The sequence below is a fragment of the Staurois parvus genome, unplaced genomic scaffold, assembly GCF_062004578.1.
Source record: "Staurois parvus isolate SC_StPar_1 unplaced genomic scaffold, SC_StPar_1.0 ptg000449l, whole genome shotgun sequence".
Classification (NCBI taxonomy): domain Eukaryota; kingdom Metazoa; phylum Chordata; class Amphibia; order Anura; family Ranidae; genus Staurois; species Staurois parvus.
The window spans coordinates 1,213,990-1,232,563 of NW_028318245.1; the positions used below are offsets into that span (position 1 = coordinate 1,213,990).

An 18,574-nucleotide genomic window follows, 5' to 3' on the forward strand; every position below is an offset into this window, starting at 1 on the left:
TTGTCTGTTACTGGAGAATGTCCCAGAATTCCCGGCACCACTCACCTCTCCTGTCAGCAGCTCAGTGATCTCTCTGGTGACTTCTAGAATCTTCTCCATGTTGTGTCTCTCAGGGTTTAGGGAGTCCCATGGAGGCACTGTGATGGTCATATGATCACCTGACTTCAGAAGAGGAAATCTCTGCATTGAGAAACCAATAGGAATATCATGTTAGACTCCCAGAATCCTCCTCCCCTCTCCGGTCAGGTCTGTGTTTTATTAATAGAGATGAGAGTGATGTCATGTGACCTCCCAGAATCCTCCTCACCTCACCGGTCAGGTCTGTGTTTTATTAATGGAGATGAAAGTGATGTCATGTGACCTCCCAGAATCCTCCTCACCTCTCTGGTCAGGTCTGTGTTTTATTAATAGAGATGAGAGTGATGTCATGTGACCTCCCAGAATCCTCCTCACCTCACCGGTCAGGTCTGTGTTTTATTAATGGAGATGAAAGTGATGTCATGTGACCTCCCAGAATCCTCCTCACCTCTCTGGTCAGGTCTGTGTTTTATTAATAGAGATGAGAGTGATGTCATGTGACCTCCCAGAATCCTCCTCACCTCTCCAGTCAGCAGGTAAATGATCTCCAGGGTGAGGTTTAGTATCCTCTCAGTCATGTGACTCCGCTCCTCCTCCATCCTCATTGGTGCAGTCATTTGATCTATACAGGTCTCCTTGTAGATGGATAACTTTGGGAAATGACAGTAAGAATGATTTGGATGGTATCGCGGTCACACAATAATAGTATGTGGATGTGAGGGGGGAATAGGAGGGTTGCTGGACATTTAAGAACTACAGACCCCATGTGAACACATTTAGTGTGACCCTGAAAGGGTTCATTTGGGTTCCCACACAATATATGCGTTTATCATCATCTGCTGGAGATAAAAGATGTCACAGTGAAGGTGGAGGAACAGAATGGATGGGACGGTGGAGGGAGTGAAATGGCGGACGGAAGAGACGGTGGAGGGAAATGGTGGACGGGATGACAGAGGGAGGGAAAGGGCAGGCATGACGGCGGAGGAACAGGACTGGCGTTGCGGTGCAGGGAGGGAGAGGGTGGTCTGGACAGTGGAGGGAGGGAGAGGGCAGACGGGACGGTGGAAGAACAGGACGGGCATGATGGTGGAGGGAGAGGGTGAATGCGACAGTGGAGGGAGGGAGAGGGCGGACAGGAGGGTGGAGGGAGAGGGCGGACAGGAGGGTGGAGGGAGAGGGCGGACGGGATGGTGGAGGGCGAACGGGACAATGGAGGAGCAGGATGGATGGGACGAGGGAGGGAGAGGGCAGACGGGACGGTGGAAGGGCGGACGTGACGGTGGAGGGAGAGGACAGACATGACGGGGGATTACTGGATGTAAATAGAAAGTAAGATCCTATTACCTCCTCTGCTGTCACTTCCAGCAATGTCTCCTCTCTACTTTGTGCCACATGGAACTTCCTGTCTGCACCTGACACCACTTCCTGTCTGGGTAGACGTGAGATCACCCCTTGTGGAGCTCAGAAGAACTGCAGCCCCGAGAACCGTCTGGTGACCCCGGCCTTGTGCTGGGTGTGTATGGACTGTATATCCTCATAGAGGGGTCACCTCCACTCCCACCAAGGGGGACAGAAATATACGACTGCCTAGTCCAGCCTTTCTCAGCCAGGGCTCCTCCAAAAGGTCACTAGGAGTTCTTTGAGTAATGAGTTTTTGTTTCTCAATGGGAACGAACTTCTGGTTTGGGTTGACTATAAGTTCAACCCAAGCTGTTTACAGTTCATCAAATGGTCATATTTGGCCAGTGCACCCACTCGCCTCCTGTTTAGAGCTAGTTAGTTTAGCTAGACCCTCACCTCTTCTTCCATGCCTACTCAGTCAATGTTAACTTTTCACAAAGACAGGCTTAGGAAAGTCATTGTCTTCTTACTCTAGTGGCAGTGTTGGGCCTGCTGCTACTTGTTTACTAATGTGATTTGGTATCTTTGACTATCCTGCCCTCCTTTTTAGAGCTAGTTAGTTTAGTGCTACCTAGCCCCTTCTCTTCTTCCATGTCTACTCAGTCAGTGTTAGTGTTTCATAGAGACTGGCTTAGGGAAGTCGTTCTCATACCCTTCAAAAGACTGGAAAAACGTCCTCTGTACTGCAATTGTCTGAAGGGAAATTGTGATGGCATCAACTTCCGTGTCTAATTGAAGAGTTAAGCTGCCTGTGGATGGTGCTGAGCCATCAGGTGACCATACTATCAATGCATAAAGCAGCATTTAAAACAGACCAGTGGCCATCAAATATGGCCGCTCAGAGAGCTGTCATTCAGCTAGTGGTACCATTGTGTGCTATGTACCCCATACTCACATTATGTATGGGGGGTGGTAACTGAGGACCCCTTTGTAGGGGTTGTAAAAAAAAAAAAAGGGGCCGAGTCTCCATCCACATGGAGACAGGGTGTTGTGCCAGGGGATCCATCCTGGCAAGGCACTCCCCAATGTTGATGGCATGTGATCGATATATTTCAGGAGGTAGGGGGCATGCACCATGTTCACTGAGTTGTATATGGTAAACTCTGCCACATGAGACTACAAGATCCAGCACACCTGAAGGCAGGAGGGGTCAGATAAATAGAAAAGCCCGGGAAGGCACGGGGCCGAGGGGAGAGACTTCAGAGTGTGCAATTGGAGGATTCTGCTGGAGAGAACAGGAGGATTGAACGGACGGCCAAGGACTGTACTTCTGCCTGGGTGTCAGTGTCAGTTGGTACCAGAAGACAGGGAAGGACAATTGCACCCTCCAGGCCATACTAGACCCCACACCCATGTGTATGATAAATACTCAAGTCCCGCACTGAGGCCTTCTGTCAAAGCTGCTTGGGGAACCAGATATATGATATACTCCTGACCACTGCATTCTGGACTATATATGACATACTCCTGACCACTGCACTCTGTCTCTTGGGTTTTATAGGACATGCTCCTGAGTAATCCACTCTGTACCATGGGCTGTATATGATATACTCCGAACCACAGCACTCTGTACCATGGGCTGTATACGATATACTCCTGACCTCTGCACTCTGTACCTTGGGCTGTATATGATCTACTCCTTACCACCACACTCTGTACCCTGGGCTGTATATGACATACCCCTGACCACTACACTCTGTACCATGGGCTGTATATGATCTACTCCTTACCACCACACTCTGTACCCTGGGCTGTATATGATCTACTCCTGACCACTGCACTCTGTACCCTGGGCTGTATATGATAACCCCCTGACCACCGCACTCTGTACTCTGGGCTGTATATGATATACTCCTGACCACTGCACTCTGTACTCTGGGCTGTATATGATATACTCCTGACCACTGCACTCTGTACCCTGGGCTGTATATGATATACTCCTTTCCACCACACTCTGTACCCTGGGCTGTATATGATATACTCCTGACCACTGCACCCTGGGCTGTATATGATATACTCCTGACCACTGCACTCTGTACCTTGGTCTGTATATGATATACTCCTGACCACTGCACTCTGTACCATGGACTGTATATGATATACTCCTGACCTCTGCATTCTGTACCATGGGCTGTATATGATATACTCCTTACCACCGCACTCTGTACCCTGGTCTGTATATGATATACTCCTGACCACTGCACTTTGTACACTGGGCTGTATATTATATACTGACCACTGCACTCTGTACCCTGGGCTGTATATGCTATACTCCTGACCATCACACTCTGTACCCTGGTCTGTATATTGTATACTCCTGACCACTGCACTCTGTACCCTGGGCTGTATATGACATACTCCTGACCACTGCACTCTGTACCCTGGGCTGTATATGACATACTCCTGACCACTGCACTTTGTACCCTGGGCTGTATATTATATACTGACCACTGCACTCTGTACCCTGGGCTGTATATGCTATACTCCTGACCACTACACCCTGTACCCTGGTCTGTATATGATATACTCCTGACCACTGCACTCTGTACCCTGGGCTGTATATGCTATACTCCTGACCATCGCACTCTGTACCCTGGGCTGTATATGCTATACTCCTGACCATCACACTCTGTACCCTGGGCTGTATATGCTATACTCCTGACCATCACACTCTGTACCCTGGGCTGTATATGACATACTCCTGACCACTGTACTCTGTACCCTTGTACAGAAAATAAATGTGTGGGGGGGGGGGGGGGGTTTAACCACTTCCCGTACAGCCTATGGTCAAATGACGGCCAGGCGAACCTCTCGTCTCTCTGGTAGGGCGTCATATGATGTCCTTCCCAGATCATGCTTTGCACGTGCCTGCAGAGCCGCGCTGTGGCGCGATCTGTCACCGGCTGTGTACCTTGGACAGATCTGTGTACCGGCCCCGTTGCCAGTACCATGTGACCTGCTATGACCAATCACATACAATGGATGGCTTCCTTTCATGCCATCCATTGTATACAAGTGTGTCTATCTGTGAATGGTCCAAGTGATCACATGCAAAGGCTGGGCAAATCACAGCCCATCTGTGTCATGTGATTAGCCGTGGCCAATCACAACTATAAAACCTGAATGAATCGATTTAATTCAGTTAAATGCTTCCTTATAGCAAATAAATTCTTTGTTGTAAGCAATCAAATTTTGTAAAACAAAATAGTGATCACTTCCCCAAAGTAGTACAATGTTTCTATGGTAACATTATACTACTTTGGTCATAGTTTAATATGGAAAAAAAATCTTAAAAAAAGAGAAAACAATTTAATTAAAAAAAAAACTATATATTTTTTTTTCGTATTGTTACTAGTCAGTGTCCCTGATCACCGCCACACCAGTTATATGATGACGCTGTACTGCACTGGTGACAGGATGTAAAAAAAAAATGTGAAAATAATTTTTTTAATTTCTTCATTTTCCGAAAAATTATGACAAAAAAATTACAACTTCAAAAAAACACACCATCCCTTTTATGAACTGGACTTTGCAAAAAGGGGTCATCTGGGGGATATCTGTCCTGTCCTGACATTTGGGGGATATCTGTCCTGTCCTGACATTTGGGGGATATCTGTACCGTCCTGACATTTGGGGGATAGCTGTACCGTTCTGACATTTGGGGGATACCTGTACCGTCCTGACATTTGGGGGATAGCTGTACCGTTCTGACATTTGGGGGATAGCTGTACCGTCCTGACATTTGGGGGATAGCTGTACCGTTCTGACATTTGGGGGATACCTGTACCGTCCTGACATTTGGGGGATACCTGTACCGTCCTGACATTTGGGGGATAACTGTCCTGTCCTGACATTTGGAGGATACCTGTACCGTTCTGACATTTGGGGGATAACTGTCCTGTCCTGACATTTGGAGGATACCTGTAGTGTTCTGACATTTGGGGGATACCTGTACCGCCCTAACATTTAGGGGATACCTGTACCGCCCTGGCATTTGGGGGATAACTGTCCTGTCCTGACATTTGGAGGATACCTGTACTGTCCTGTCATTTGGGGGGATATCTGTACCGTCCTGACATTTGGGGGGATATCTGTACCGTCCTGACATCTGGGGGATATCTGTACCGTCCTGACATTTGGGGGGATATCTGTACCGTCCTGACATTTGGGGGATATCTGTACCGTCCTGACATTTGGGGGATATCTGTACCGTCCTGACATTTGGGGGATATCTGTACCGTCCTGACATTTGGGGGATATCTGTACCGTCCTGACATTTGGGGGATATCTGTACCGTCCTGACATTTGGGGGATATCTGTACCGTCCTGACATTTGGGGGATATCTGTACCGTCCTGACATTTGGGGGATATCTGTACCGTCCTGACATTTGGGGGATATCTGTACCGTCCTGACATTTGGGGGATATCTGTACCGTCCTGACATTTGGAAGACACCTGTACCGTCCCGACATTTGGGGGATATCTGTACCGTCCTAACATTTGGGGGATATCTGTACCGTCCTGACATTTTTTGGGCCTCAAGAAATTCGATTGGCTGTCAGTACTTCAGGATCGATTGATTTTCAGATATATCCCGTAGTTTGTGAACTCGATAAATTTCCCTACAGACTAAGTCCTCCTGCACACTGGGGGGACGTTTTGATAACGCTGGTAACGTTAGCTGTGTAAAGTCACGTTAAAAAACAGTTTTTCAGTGTTTTTGCATTCGCTTTTAGCATCGTTTTTCCATGTTTGCATTTTTAGCGTTTTTTTTTATGAAAAAAACTTTTTTTTTGTTCAAAAAAAGTCCAAGAATGATGTTTTTTCCAGCCAAAAAACGTTGATTCCAGTCTCTGTGTGCATGGACACATAGGATAACATGCTGGAAGGTTTACTGGCTGTAGAAAAAAACATCAAAAGCCAAAAACAGCCGCTGTAACAATGTCCCGTGTGCATGAGGACTCAATAATAAACACTGATTTTGGTTATTTTCACACAAGAAATGGAGCAGAATACATCTCAGCCTAAATTTCTGAAGTATTTATTTGCAAACTTTTATAACAGAAACATAGAAAAATGTGTTTTTTTTTTCAACATTTTTGGTCTTTTTTTGTTACTTTATCAAAAAATAAAAAAACCCCGCTGGTGATTAAATATCACCAAAAGAAAGCTCTAGTGTGAACAAAATGATACAATTTTTAGTTTGGGTACAGCATCGCATGACCTCTCAATTGTCAAAGTGTGAGAGCTCAAAATTGGCCTGGGCAGGAAGGGGGTAAAAGTGCCCAGTGAGCAGGAAGGGGGTAAAAGTGCCCGGTGGGTAGGTAGGGGGTTAAAGTGCCTGGTGGGCAGGAAGGGGGTAAAAGTGCCCGGTGGGCAGGAAGGGGGTAAAAGTGCCCAGTGGACAGGAAGGGGGTAGAAGTGCCCGGCGGGCAGGAAGGGGGTAGAAGTGCCTGGCGGGCAGGAAGGGGGTAAAAGTTCCCGGCGGGAAGAAAGGGGGTAAAAGTGCTTGAGGGCAGGAAGGGGGTAAAGGTGCCCGGTATGCAGGAAGGGGGTAAAAGTGCTCGGGGGCAGGAAGGGGGTGAAAGTGCTCGAGGGCAGGAAGGGGGTGAAAGTGCTCGAGGGCAGGAAGGGGGTGACAGTGCCTGGTAGACAGGAAGGGGGTAAACGTGCCCGGCGGACAGGAAGAGGGTGAAAGTGCCCAGCAGGCAGGAAGAGGATGAAAGTGCCAGTATTGAAGGGGTTAACTAATCTTCAGGCCCAAAATGTGATGGGTTAAGCAGCTCTGGCAGTGAAAGGGTTAATGTGAGCTAGATGGGATCGCTTTCCTTTGTCCCTCTCTAACAATTAGAGCTCCCCCTGGCTGCAGCCTGGTAATAACACGGCTAGGAGGTCTATAGATTTATCGGCCACATACTACCCATCGGATATTTTAGGGATGTTAAAAAAAAAATAAATTTGTACAGCAATCCAGCTGACGCCTACTATGCTCCTAGGGGGAGGAGCTCAGAATCCAGGTACTAGTATGATGACGGCAATGAAAGGGTCCACTTACAGACAAGTCATTGGACCAGCATTCGCCCAGCCATAACAAATATGCCCGTATTTAAATCCACGCCGTGATTTCCTGTGTTCACCAGCTCCATCTACTGGCCACAAGGCGGTGTTAGCATCGCAATACTGCATTACTTCCACTAGATGGAGCTGGTGATCATAGGAAATCACCATCATGGCTGGATGAACATGTCACTTTCACTTTAAAACACTTAAAAATGGACCTCTAAGTGGTTGCAAAAGCCGACACCACAAAATGATGTACATAAAAATAGGACTTATCTGAAAAACATTTCCCGCACTCAGGACAGGAGAAAGGCTTCTCCCCCAAGTGTGATCTCTGATATGTATAACAATTCAACTTCAATAAAAAAACATTTTACGCACTCGGGACAGGAATACGGCTTCTCCCCCATGTGAGTCCTTTGATGTTTGACAAGATCTGATTTTCTTACAAAACATTTTCCGCATTCAGGACAGGAATGTGTCTTCCTCTTGTGAGATCTCTGATGTATGCAAAGACTGGACTTTTTTGGAAAACATTTCCCGCATTCAGGACAGGAATATGGCTTTACACTTGTGTGAGACCTCTGATGTCTATGAAGACTGGATTTCTGTGAAAAACATTTCCCGCACAAAGAACAGGAAAATGACTTCTCACCTCTGTGAGATCCCCCGGCTTCATTCAAATGTGAAATCTCTGATGACTGTAGAGAAGCAATTTCTTGGAAAAACATTTCCCGCACTCAGGACAGGAATACGGATTTTCTCTCATGTGAGATATCTGATGTGTCAAAAGATTTGATTTTTGTATAAAACCTTTCCCGCACTCAGGACAGGAATATGGCTTCTCACCTGTGTGAGATATGTGATGTATGGAAAGTGTAAACTTGCTTAAAAAACATTTCCCGCACTCAGTACAGGAATGTAGTGCGTCAAACTTGTGAGATCTTTTATGCACGGTAAGCTTGGATTTAGAACGGAAACATTTCCCGCACTCAGGACAGGAGTATGGCTTCTCCCCCGTGTGAGTTCTTTTATGCACCTTACGACTGGATTTAGAACGGAAACATTTCCCGCACTGAGGACAGGAATACAGCTTCTCCCTCGTGTGAGTTCTTTTATGCTCATTAAGATGGGATTTAGAACGAAAACATTTCCCGCACTCAGGACAGGAGAAGCTCTTCCCTGTTGGAAGGCCAGCCCGGTCCCGCACAGTCTGAGGTTCCTCAGGATACGGGGAATCCGATGGTCCATCTACACTGGGTGGTGCCGGGTGGACATTGGAGGGAGTCGGGTTTTCTCCTGGACTATACTGTGTGATGTCCTCATCTTCTACTTTCCAGTCTGGAGACAAAGTGAGACAATCCTCAGAGGTTTTCCTCATCTCCCGGCCATGGACTAAAATACAAAGACAAAGACAATTACTAGACAGGAGTTGATTGGTTCCTGCAAACCAGGACTCCGCCCACATCAGGCAGCTTAATCTCTGAGGAGCTTCCAATTCCACCCTCAAGGGAACTAGGAAATGGCTCCTCTGATCTCCTACCAGGTCATTTCTTTATTCATGGACCATAGTCAGAGAGTGAGGAACAACCAGAACTGTCTTTTATAGGAGGGGCAGTGATGAGGGGATTATAGGACGAGGGTCCCCACCCCCTCTATCACTCATCTCCATCTTCCCAACACAAGAATACTGCACTTCCTTATTTAGTCCATGATTTAGTCATGAAGAACAGCGGGGTTGAGCCCCACCAGAGGTCAGAGAGTGAGGATGGGGGAGAACAACCAAGATGAAGACTGGACTGATCCTGAAGACCACCATCATTGGGGTATTGACTCCTCCCTCATTATCACTTTCTGTTTAAGGGTCCAAAGTCTGAGAATATTATCACATTATTATCACCATATAAAAGTCTGTGCTCCAATCACATCATCCGATATAAAATGTCCAGCTGGTAGGAAATGGGTGTAAGAAAAGAGAATCCATATTATGTGTATACAGTTGTGTTGAAAATAATAGCAGTCAGACATCACTAACCTGATCAATCACTGTGTTTGGTAGAAATGATATTTCTACATGGCAAATAATTTACTCGCAGGTGTAGTAGAGTAATAGAAATCCAACAGACCCAACAGTCATGACATGCATGCTGCTGATTCTGTGTAATTGAATCACTAATTGAAAGGGGCATGTTCAAAATAATAGCAGTGTGGAGTTCTATTAGTGAGGTCATTCATTCTTTGAAAAACAGGTGGCAATTATTGCGCTTATTTAACCTCCCTGGCGGTTTTCCCGAGTGTAGCTCGGGGTAAAATTTCTATACCACAAGCGGTAACCCCGAGCTACACTCGGGCTTACCATGCGGCGCTGCTCTGGGGGTCCCTGCAGCACTTACCTTGTCCTTCGCTCCCACGATGTGTCCCCTGCAGCGTCCCCGACCATCTCCCCCGGCATCCGGCTTCTGTGTTCCGGTCCCCGTGACGTCGGGACGTACGGGCGCCGGGAAATTTAAAAAATTTAAAAAATGTCATTTTTTTTTTTTCAATTTTAAATAGTAAAACATTGCTGTTTCATCCCATTTCACATACATTTTGTCCCTAGTGCTTTGTCCTGTGCCCTGCCTGCATTTTGTCTGTTCTTTCTGCCTGGAAGCTTAGAAAAGTCCATGGCGTCCAAAAAGTGTCCCTTTACGTCAAAAGCGGTTTTAGACCGGCTAGAGAACAGCGATAGTAAATCAGAACCACTTACAGAATTGAGTGATGATTTGTGGGGAAATTTTCCTAAAAATTACAGCCTACAATAAAAAACTATTTCCATGTGAAAAAATGGTACCGCTTTCAGCACAAAAAATCGGAAGGAATCATACCGCTAGGGAGGTTAAGGAAGGAAGGCAGCAAATGTTGTACATGCTGGTTACAGTGCATTTCTCTCTGAAATTCTGAGGAAAATGGGTCGTTCCAGACATTGTTAAGAAGAACAGCGTACCTTGATTAAAAAGTTGATTGGAGAGGGGAAAACATATAAAGAAGTGCAGAAAATGATAGGCTGCTCAGCTAAAATGATTGCAAATGCTTTAAAATGGCAACCAAAACCTGAAAGACGTGGAAGAAAGCGAAAAACTACCATTGGAATGGATAGAAGAATAGCCAAAATGGCAAAAGCCAACAATCAGCTCCAGGAAGATCAAAGAAGGTGTAAAGTTACCTGTGAGTACTGTTACAATTAGAAGACGCCTATGTGAAGCCAAGCTATCTGCAAGAAGCCCCCGCAAAGTCCCACTGTTGAAAAAAAGACATGTGCTGAAGAAGTTACAATTTGCCAAAGAGCACATTGACTGGCCTAAAGAGAAATGACGCAACATTTTGTGGACTGATGAAAGTAAGATTGTTCTTTTTGGGTCTAGTGGCCGGAGACAGTTTGTCAGACGACCCCCAAACACTGAATTCCAGCCACAGTACACTGTGAAGCATGGTGGTGTAAGCATCATGATATGGGGATGTTTCTCATACTACAGTGTTGGGCCTATTTATCACATACCAGGGATCATGGATCAGTTTGAATACATCAGAATACTTGAAGAGGTCATGCTGCCTTATGCTGAAGAGGAAATGCCCTTGAAATGGGTGTTCCAACAAGACAACGACCCCAAACACACCAGTAAACGTGCAACATCTTGGTTCCAGACCAACAAGATTGACATTATGGAGTGGCAAGCCCAATCCCCGGATCTTAATCCAATAGAAAACTTGTGGGGTGACATCAAAAATGCAGTTTCTGAGGCAAAACCAAGAAATAGAGAAGAATTGTGGAATGTAGTCCAATCATCCTGGACTGGAATACCTGTTCACAGGTGCCAGAAGTTGGTTGACTCCATGCAACACAGATGTACAGCAGTTCTCAGAAACAGTGCTTATACAACTAAATATTCATTAAGTGATTCAAAGGAAAGCAAAATCTTCAACCATTTTTCAGTTTATATAGTGAATGTTTGAGTTTGTAAAGAAGAATACAAACACTGCTATTTTTTTTAACAGTCTAATATTCACTTTTCTTCAATTTTTTTAGAGGAACAACACAAATGTGATCTATTTTTCTTCATGTTTTGATTTGGAATAGAATGTGTAGTGTTCCCAATGCATTTGTGTGTATGGAAATAAAAGCTATCAGAAGGATTTTCAGCTTTATTCACTTTTTTCAACACACTGCTATTATTTTGAACACAACTGTGTATACAGTGAAGGAAATGCGTATTTGCTCCCCGGCTGATGTTGAATGTTCACCCACTCACAAAGAAATGATCGGTCTATAAATCGAATGTTCGGTGTATTGTAACACTGAGAGACAGAATAGCAATAACAAATTCAGCAGAAATGCATGTCTAACAAATGATGACTGATCTGCATGTTCATGAGGGAAATAAGGATTTGATCTCCTTCACAAAACATGACTTAGTACTTGGTGGCAAATCCCTTGTTAGCATTCACAGAGGTCAGACGTTTCCTGGAGTTGGCCCCCAGGTTCACACACATCTCAGGAGGGATTTTGGCCCACTCCTCTTGGCAGATCCTCTCCAAGTCTTTAAGGTTTGGTGGCTGACATTTGGCAACTCGAAATTTCAGCTCCCTCCACAGATTTTCAATCGGATGAAGGTCTGGAGACTGGCTAGGCCACTCCAGGACCTTAATGTGCTTCTTCTTGAGCCGCTCCTCTGTTGCCTTGGCCGTGTGTTTTGGGTCATTGTCATGTTGGAATACCCATCCACCACCCATTTTCAATGCCCTGGCTGAGGGAAGAAGGTTCTCACCCAAGATTTGATGGTACATTGCCCCGTCCATCATCCCTTTGATGCGGTGCAGTTGTCCTGTCCCCTTAGCAGAAAAACACCCCCAAAGCAGAATGTTTCCACCACCATGTTTCACAGTTGGGACGGTGTTCTTGGGGTCATAGGCAGCATTCCTCCTCCTCCAAACATGGCGAGTTAAGTTGATGCCAAAGAGCTGGATTTTGGTCTCCTCTGACCACAACACTTTCCACCAGTCCTCCTCTGCATCATTCAGATGTTCAGTGGCAAACTTCAGATGGGCCTGGACATGTGCTTTCTTGAGCAGAGGGACCTTGTGGGCACTGCAGGATTTCAGTCCTTGTCGGCGTAGTGTGTTACCAATTGTTTTCTTGGTGACTGTGGTCCCAGCTGCCTGGAGATCATTGACAAGATCCTCACGTGTAGTTCTGGGATGATTCCTCACTGTTCTCATGATCATTGACACTCCACGAGGTGAGATCTTGCATGGTGCACCAGACCTAGGGAGACTGACACTTGTTTTGTGTTTCTTCCATTTGTGAATGATTGCACCAACTGTTGTCACCTTCTCACCAAGCTGCTTGGCCATAGTTTGGTAGCCCAGTCCAGCCTTGTGTAGGTCTACAATCTTGTCCCTGACATCCTTGGACAGCTCTTTGGTCTTTGCCATGGTGGAGAGTTTGGAATCTGATTGTTTGATTGCTCCTGTGAACAGGTGTCTTTTATACAGGTAACAGGTAAAACAATGAGATTAGCAGCACTCCCTTTAAGAGACTGCTTCTAATCTCAGCTTGTTACCTGTATGAAAGACACCTGGTAGCCAGAAATCCTGCTGAATGATAGGAGATCAAATCCTTATGTCCCTCATGAACATGCAGATCAGTCATCATTTGTTAGACATGCATTTCTGCTGAATTTGTTGTTGCTATTCTCTCTCTCAGTGTTACAATACACCGATCATTTGATTTTCAGACCGATCATTTCTTTGTGAGTGGGCGAACATTCAACATCAGCAGGGGAGCAAATATGCATTTCCTTCACCGTAGCAGTGGGGGAGAGCAGAAGTCAGGAGTATGTAATGTACAACATAGACTATATAGTACAGGGGTCAGGAGTATCTAACGTACAACACAGAGTGTATTGTGAAGGCGTTAAGAGTTATGAAATGTGCAACAGAGAGTATGTAGTACAGGGGTCAGGATTACGTAATATATAATGCAAAGTATATAGTGCAGGCATCAGGAGTATATAATGTGCAACATAGCGTATGTTGTGCAGGGGTCGGGAGTATATAATGTACACCATAGAGTATATAGTGCAGGCGTCAGGAGTATGCAATGTACAACACAGAGTATATAGTGCAGGCGTCAGGAGTATATAATGTACAACATAGATACTCCTGACCCCTGTACTATATAGTCTATGTTGTACATTGCATACTCCTGATGCCTGCACTATATAGTCTAACGTACAACAGAGTATATAGTGCAGGCATCAGGAGTATGCAATGTACAACACAGAATGTATAGTACAGGCGTCAGGAGTATGCAATGTACAACATAGAGTATATAGTGCAGGTGTCAGGAGTATGTAATGTACAACATAGAGTATATAGTGCAGAGGTCAGGAGTATGTAATGTACAACAGAGTATATAGTGCAGGGGTCAGGAGTATGCAATGTACAACAGAGTATATAGTGCAGAGGTCAGGAGTATGTAATGTACAACATAGAGTATATAGTGCAGAGGTCAGGAGTATGTAATGTACAACACAGAGTATATAGTGAAGACATTAGGACTACGTAATCTGTAATATAAATGATACAGTGTAAGGGACCCATAAAATTGGTATTCAGTGATAGTTTAAATGTTTACTGTAGACAAGTTGCAGAGGTCCCACCCAGCTGCCTCCCATCTCCTGAGACTGCACTCAGTGACTTGGATCTGAGACTATACAGACATATCCCTCCACCCGGCACAGCCAGAAGACAGAGTAACCCAAGGAGAATTGTTCTGTCAGCTGGTAAAAAATGGGTTGCCAGACCCGGGCGTGGAGACAAAGACCCAAGGTACATACCCCAGGTGCCTAGCTTTAGCAATGCCTATGGTCAAAATCAAACATTTTGCTCCCAGATGAGCCCCGGAATCTCCATAAATCCAGTTTAGATACATAAATTGTGTCTGCAGCACAGAGAAGGAAGATTATCCGAGAGGAATCCAGGAATACAGGACGGGGAACACAGCTCAGGAAAGTGACCAGGGTATTACAGGCTGATAGCACCCTGCCCCCGCCCTACTCTGGATCAATCAGTGAGCAGTATGGGTGGAGGAATGGATTTAGTGTTGATGACCCACCTGTGCTGATCTCTGTAGGAGTGTCCTCCTCTATAAATGTCCCATTTATTCCATCCTCCTCCATAGACTGCTGATCATCCCTCACATACGTCTCTTCTTCTTCCTCTTCTTTAACCTCAAATTCTATATCGATTGGATCTCCACTCTACATCAAGAGAAGGAGAGAAAATAACATCTGTAAAATATAAGTGCACATGAAAAATCTGCACATTATTTCTACAAATCCATGTTCTAGATGTTCCATCCCACCAACCTTATAATAGTGAGGGATGGTGTGACCTTCCTGTGTGGAATCCCAGGAATCCAGAGGATGGGGACATTTCTCTGGTGGGTTTCCATGACTGGATCCATCTGTAGGAAACACACACTGACTGAATCCATTGTTTCTATGTGTTTATCAGATGATGGGGGATCTAGGTGGATCCTCCGTACTGCTCTCTCCTTTACAATAAAGTCTCCTCTTACCCGGTGATGTGAGGGGCGGCTGATTGTCCATCATGACGTCCTTGTAGAGGTCCTTGTGTCCTTCTAAATACTCCCACTCCTCCATGGAGAAATAGACAGTGACACCCTGACACCTTATAGGAACCTGACACACACAATGATACAGTCACCATCCAGACACATCCCTTGTCTGTTACTGGAGAATGTCCCAGAATTCCCGGCACCGCTCACCTCTCCTGTCAGCAGCTCCATCATCTTCTGGGTGACTTCTAGAATCTTCTGCATGTTGTGTCTCTCAAGGTTTAGGGAGTCACATGGAGGCACTATGATGGCCCTATGGTCACCTGACTTCAGAAGAGGAACTCTCTGTATCGAGGAACCAATAGGAATATCATGTTAGAATCCCAGAATCCTCCTCACCTCTCCGGTCAGGTCTGTGTTTTAATAGAGATAAGAGTGACATCATGTGACCTCCCAGAATCCTCTCCTCCTCAGGTCTGGGTTTTATTAATAGAGATCAGAGTGATGTCATGTGACCTCCCAGAATCCTCCTCACCTCTCCGGTCAGGTCTGTGTTTTATTAATAGAGATGAGAGTGACGTCATGTGACCTCCCAGAATCCTCCTCACCTCTCCGGTCAGGTCCGTGTTTTATTAATAGAGATGAGTGATGTCACATGACCTCCCAGAATCCTCCTCACCTCTCCGGTCAGGTCCGTGTTTTATTAATAGAGATGAGTGATGTCACGTGACCTCCCAGAATCCTCCTCACCTCTCCGTTCAGGTCTGTGTTTTATTAATAGAGATAAAAGTGATGTCATGTGACCTCCCAGAATCCTCCTCACCTCTCCGGTCAGTTCTGGGTTTTATTAATAGGGATCAGAGTGACGTCACGTGACCTCCCAGAATCCTCCTCACCTCTCCGGTCAGCAGGTAGACGATCTCCAGGGTGAGGTTTAGTATCTTCTCAGTCATGTGACTGCGGTCCTCCTCCATCCTCATTTGATCTATACAGGTCTCCTTGTGGACGGATAACTTTAGGGAATGAAAGAATGACTTGGATGGTATCAGTCACACAATAATAGGATGTGGATGTGAGGGGGTGGGGTGTTGAATAAAGACACCATTCCTGTGTGGGCGTGTGTTTATGTTCCCTAACCCTGTATACTACATTCACTAAGATACCCATCCAAGAGTTATTTTATTCTATTGACACTTCCCACTGACACCATCAATTGTGGAAGGGAGTTCTACATCCTTACTGCTCTAACAGTAAAGAACCCCCTAAAGCACTCGTTGTTCTCCTTCCTCCAATGGCCCTTGGAGTCCTTCAAAATCATCATCTCAAAGGCCTCTCAGCTCCTCTATTTCCCTCAGAACCCTCAGTATTTTCCTCCCTCTGACACCAATGGTGGAACATATTTTTCATAGCAGGATGGGGAATGTTTTCTTCCTCCTGACCAGCAATGTACGGGGCTCTATACTCCTGACCCCGGCATTCCATCATTGTGTTGGCTGCATACTGTAATGATTGCCCATTGGCTGCCTGTGTAGTGTAATCATTGCCCTTTGTAGGCCATGTATGGTCAAGATGGTCATTGTCTTCTCTATTTATTGTCAGGGAGGCTTGTTTAGAGGAACATATTACTAGAATTTATCTCCACAATGAGGAGAATGTTCCGGCCCCGGAAGTGGTGAAGGATCTGCCCCTGAAGGGTTAATCTGGGTTCCCACACTATATATGTGTGTATCATCATCTGCTGGAGATAAAAGACGTCACAGTGACTATGGAGGAAGAGGACGGGCGTGACGGTGGTGGGAGAGGACGGGCGTGACGGTGGAGGGAGAGGACGGGCGTGACGGTGGAGGGAGAGGACGGGCGTGACGGTGGAGGGAGAGGACGGGCGTGACGGTGGAGGGAGAGGACGGGCGTGACGGTGGAGGAAGAGGACGGTGGAGGGAGAGGACGGTGGAGGGAGAGGACGGGTGTGAAGGTGGAGGGAGAGGATGGAAGGGAAGAGGACGGCCGTGACGGGGGGGTTACTGGGTGTAAATATAAAATAAGATCTTATTACCTCCTATGCTGCCACTTCCAGCAATGTCTCCTCTACATACTACACGGAACTTCCTGTCTGTCCCTGACATCACTTCCTGTCTTCCATAGAGACTTCCTGTCTGGGTAGAAGTGAGATCACCTCTTGTGGAGCTCTGAGGAACTGCAGCCCCGAGAACCGTCTGGTAATGTGACCCCAGCCTTATGCTGGGTATGTATGGACTGTAGATCCTCATAGAGGGGTCACCTCTACTCCCATCAAGGGGGACAGAAATATAGGACTGCCGAATCCAGCCTTGCTCAGCCAGGGGCCCTACAAAGGTTTGCTAGGAGTTCTTTGAGAAATTACCAGTTTCTGTTTCTCAGGATGAGCTTGGGGTTTGCGTTACCACCTTTTCTTCAAGCAAAACCCAAACAGATCAGACCAAAATGAGGGACAAATGAGGAAGAAAGAGGAACAGAGGGACTTGGTTCCAAATGGGAGACAGTCCCTCGAAATCAGGGACAGTTGTGAGCTAGGACACAGGTATCAGTGCACCCCCCCCCCCCCGATACAGGGATCAGTGTACACCCCCCCAGGATACAGGGATCAGTGTCACCCCCCCATGATACAGGGAACAGTGTAAACCCTCCCCCAGGATACAGGGACCAGTGTCACCCCCTATATAATACAGGGACCAGTGTCACCCCCCCCCCCCAGGATACAGGGGCCAGTGTCACCCCCCTATATAATACAGGGGTCAGTGTCGCCTCCCCCAGGATAATGCGATCAGTGTCACCCCCCCAGGATACAGGGATCAGTGTCACCCCCCCCTTCCATGATACGGGGATCAGTGTCACCCCCCCATGATACAGGGATCAGTGTCACCCCCCCTTTATAATAAAGGGATCAGTGTCACCCCCTATATAATACAAGGGTCAGTGTCACCCCCCCTTCATAATACAGGGATCAGTGTCACCCCGCTATATAATACAGGGCTCAGTGTCACCCACCTATATAATACAGGGGTCAGTGTCACCCCCCTTCAAAATACAGGGGTCAGTGTCACCCCCCTTAATAAAACAGGAGTCAGTGTCACCCCCCTTCAAAATACAGGGGTCAGTGTCACCCCCCTTAATAATACAGGGGTCAGTGTCACCCCCCTTCATAATACAGGGATCAGTGTCCCCCCTATATAATACAGGGGTCAGTGTCACCCTCCCCTCATAATACAGGGATCAATGTCCCCCCTATATAATACAGGGGTCAGTGTCACCCTCCCTTCATAATACAGGGATTAGAGTCCCCCCCCTATATAATACAGGGGTCAGTGTCCCCCCCTTCATAATACAGGGATCAGTGTCACCCCCCTTCACAATACAGGGGTCAGTGTCACCCACCTTCA

General features: G+C 46.4%; 3 protein-coding genes across 5 annotated transcripts in view; all 3 read right to left on the minus strand.

Moving 5' to 3' along the window:
• LOC149453245 (uncharacterized) overlaps positions 1–8,040 on the minus strand; it is a 42,448-nt gene extending 34,408 nt beyond the window's left edge. The window contains exons 1-3 of one of the 2 annotated variants that reach the window (XM_089688307.1): positions 7,922–8,040; positions 600–728; positions 46–180 (exon numbers count right to left, since the gene is read on the minus strand). In XM_089688307.1, coding sequence (XP_089544433.1) covers positions 46–180; positions 600–728; positions 7,922–8,005 — 348 coding nt within the window. In that variant the 5' untranslated portion in view covers positions 8,006–8,040. Of the gene's footprint in view, positions 1–45; positions 181–599; positions 729–1,422; positions 3,771–7,921 lie in introns of those variants that run through there. The other variant, XM_089688309.1, reaches the window with a different exon arrangement.
• Positions 8,041–8,080: 40 nt separating this feature from the next.
• LOC149453247 (uncharacterized) lies at positions 8,081–15,048 on the minus strand. Its single transcript, XM_089688543.1, has 3 exons — positions 14,947–15,048; positions 14,694–14,838; positions 8,081–8,935 (listed from the first exon to the last, which is right to left on the minus strand). Exons 2-3 carry the CDS (start codon positions 14,755–14,757, stop codon positions 8,220–8,222), a joined length of 780 nt encoding a protein of 259 aa, XP_089544669.1. The 5' UTR covers positions 14,758–14,838; positions 14,947–15,048; the 3' UTR covers positions 8,081–8,219.
• LOC149453248 (gastrula zinc finger protein XlCGF66.1-like) lies at positions 15,043–17,671 on the minus strand. Of its 2 annotated transcripts, XM_089688562.1 has the most exons (4): positions 17,212–17,671; positions 16,055–16,171; positions 15,369–15,503; positions 15,043–15,282 (listed from the first exon to the last, which is right to left on the minus strand). In XM_089688562.1, the coding sequence occupies exons 2-4, from the start codon at positions 16,136–16,138 to the stop codon at positions 15,091–15,093; spliced, it is 411 nt and encodes a 136-aa protein (XP_089544688.1). In that variant the 5' UTR covers positions 16,139–16,171; positions 17,212–17,671; the 3' UTR covers positions 15,043–15,090. The 2 variants fall into 2 exon arrangements, with proteins under 2 accessions (XP_089544688.1, XP_089544689.1); XM_089688563.1 differs by lacking the exon at positions 17,212–17,671 and having other exon boundaries at positions 16,055–17,205.
• Positions 17,672–18,574: the final 903 nt, after the last annotated feature.

Excerpts from the sequence above, each read along its gene's own strand:
- LOC149453247 (XM_089688543.1), bottom strand. The coding sequence starts at position 14,757 with ATGGAGGAGGATGGAATAAATGGGACATTTATAGAGGAGGACACTCCT. Across the intron at positions 8,936-14,693 it reads TCCTACAGAGATCAGCACAG|TCCATGGCCGGGAGATGAGG; the intron begins GTGGGTCATCAA and ends TTTGTATTTTAG.
- LOC149453248 (XM_089688562.1), bottom strand. The coding sequence starts at position 16,138 with ATGAGGATGGAGGAGGACCGCAGTCACATGACTGAGAAGATACTAAAC. Across the intron at positions 15,504-16,054 it reads TCTACCTGCTGACCGGAGAG|AGAGTTCCTCTTCTGAAGTC; the intron begins GTGAGGAGGATT and ends TCCTCGATACAG. Across the intron at positions 15,283-15,368 it reads TGGAGCTGCTGACAGGAGAG|GTTCCTATAAGGTGTCAGGG; the intron begins GTGAGCGGTGCC and ends TGTGTGTGTCAG.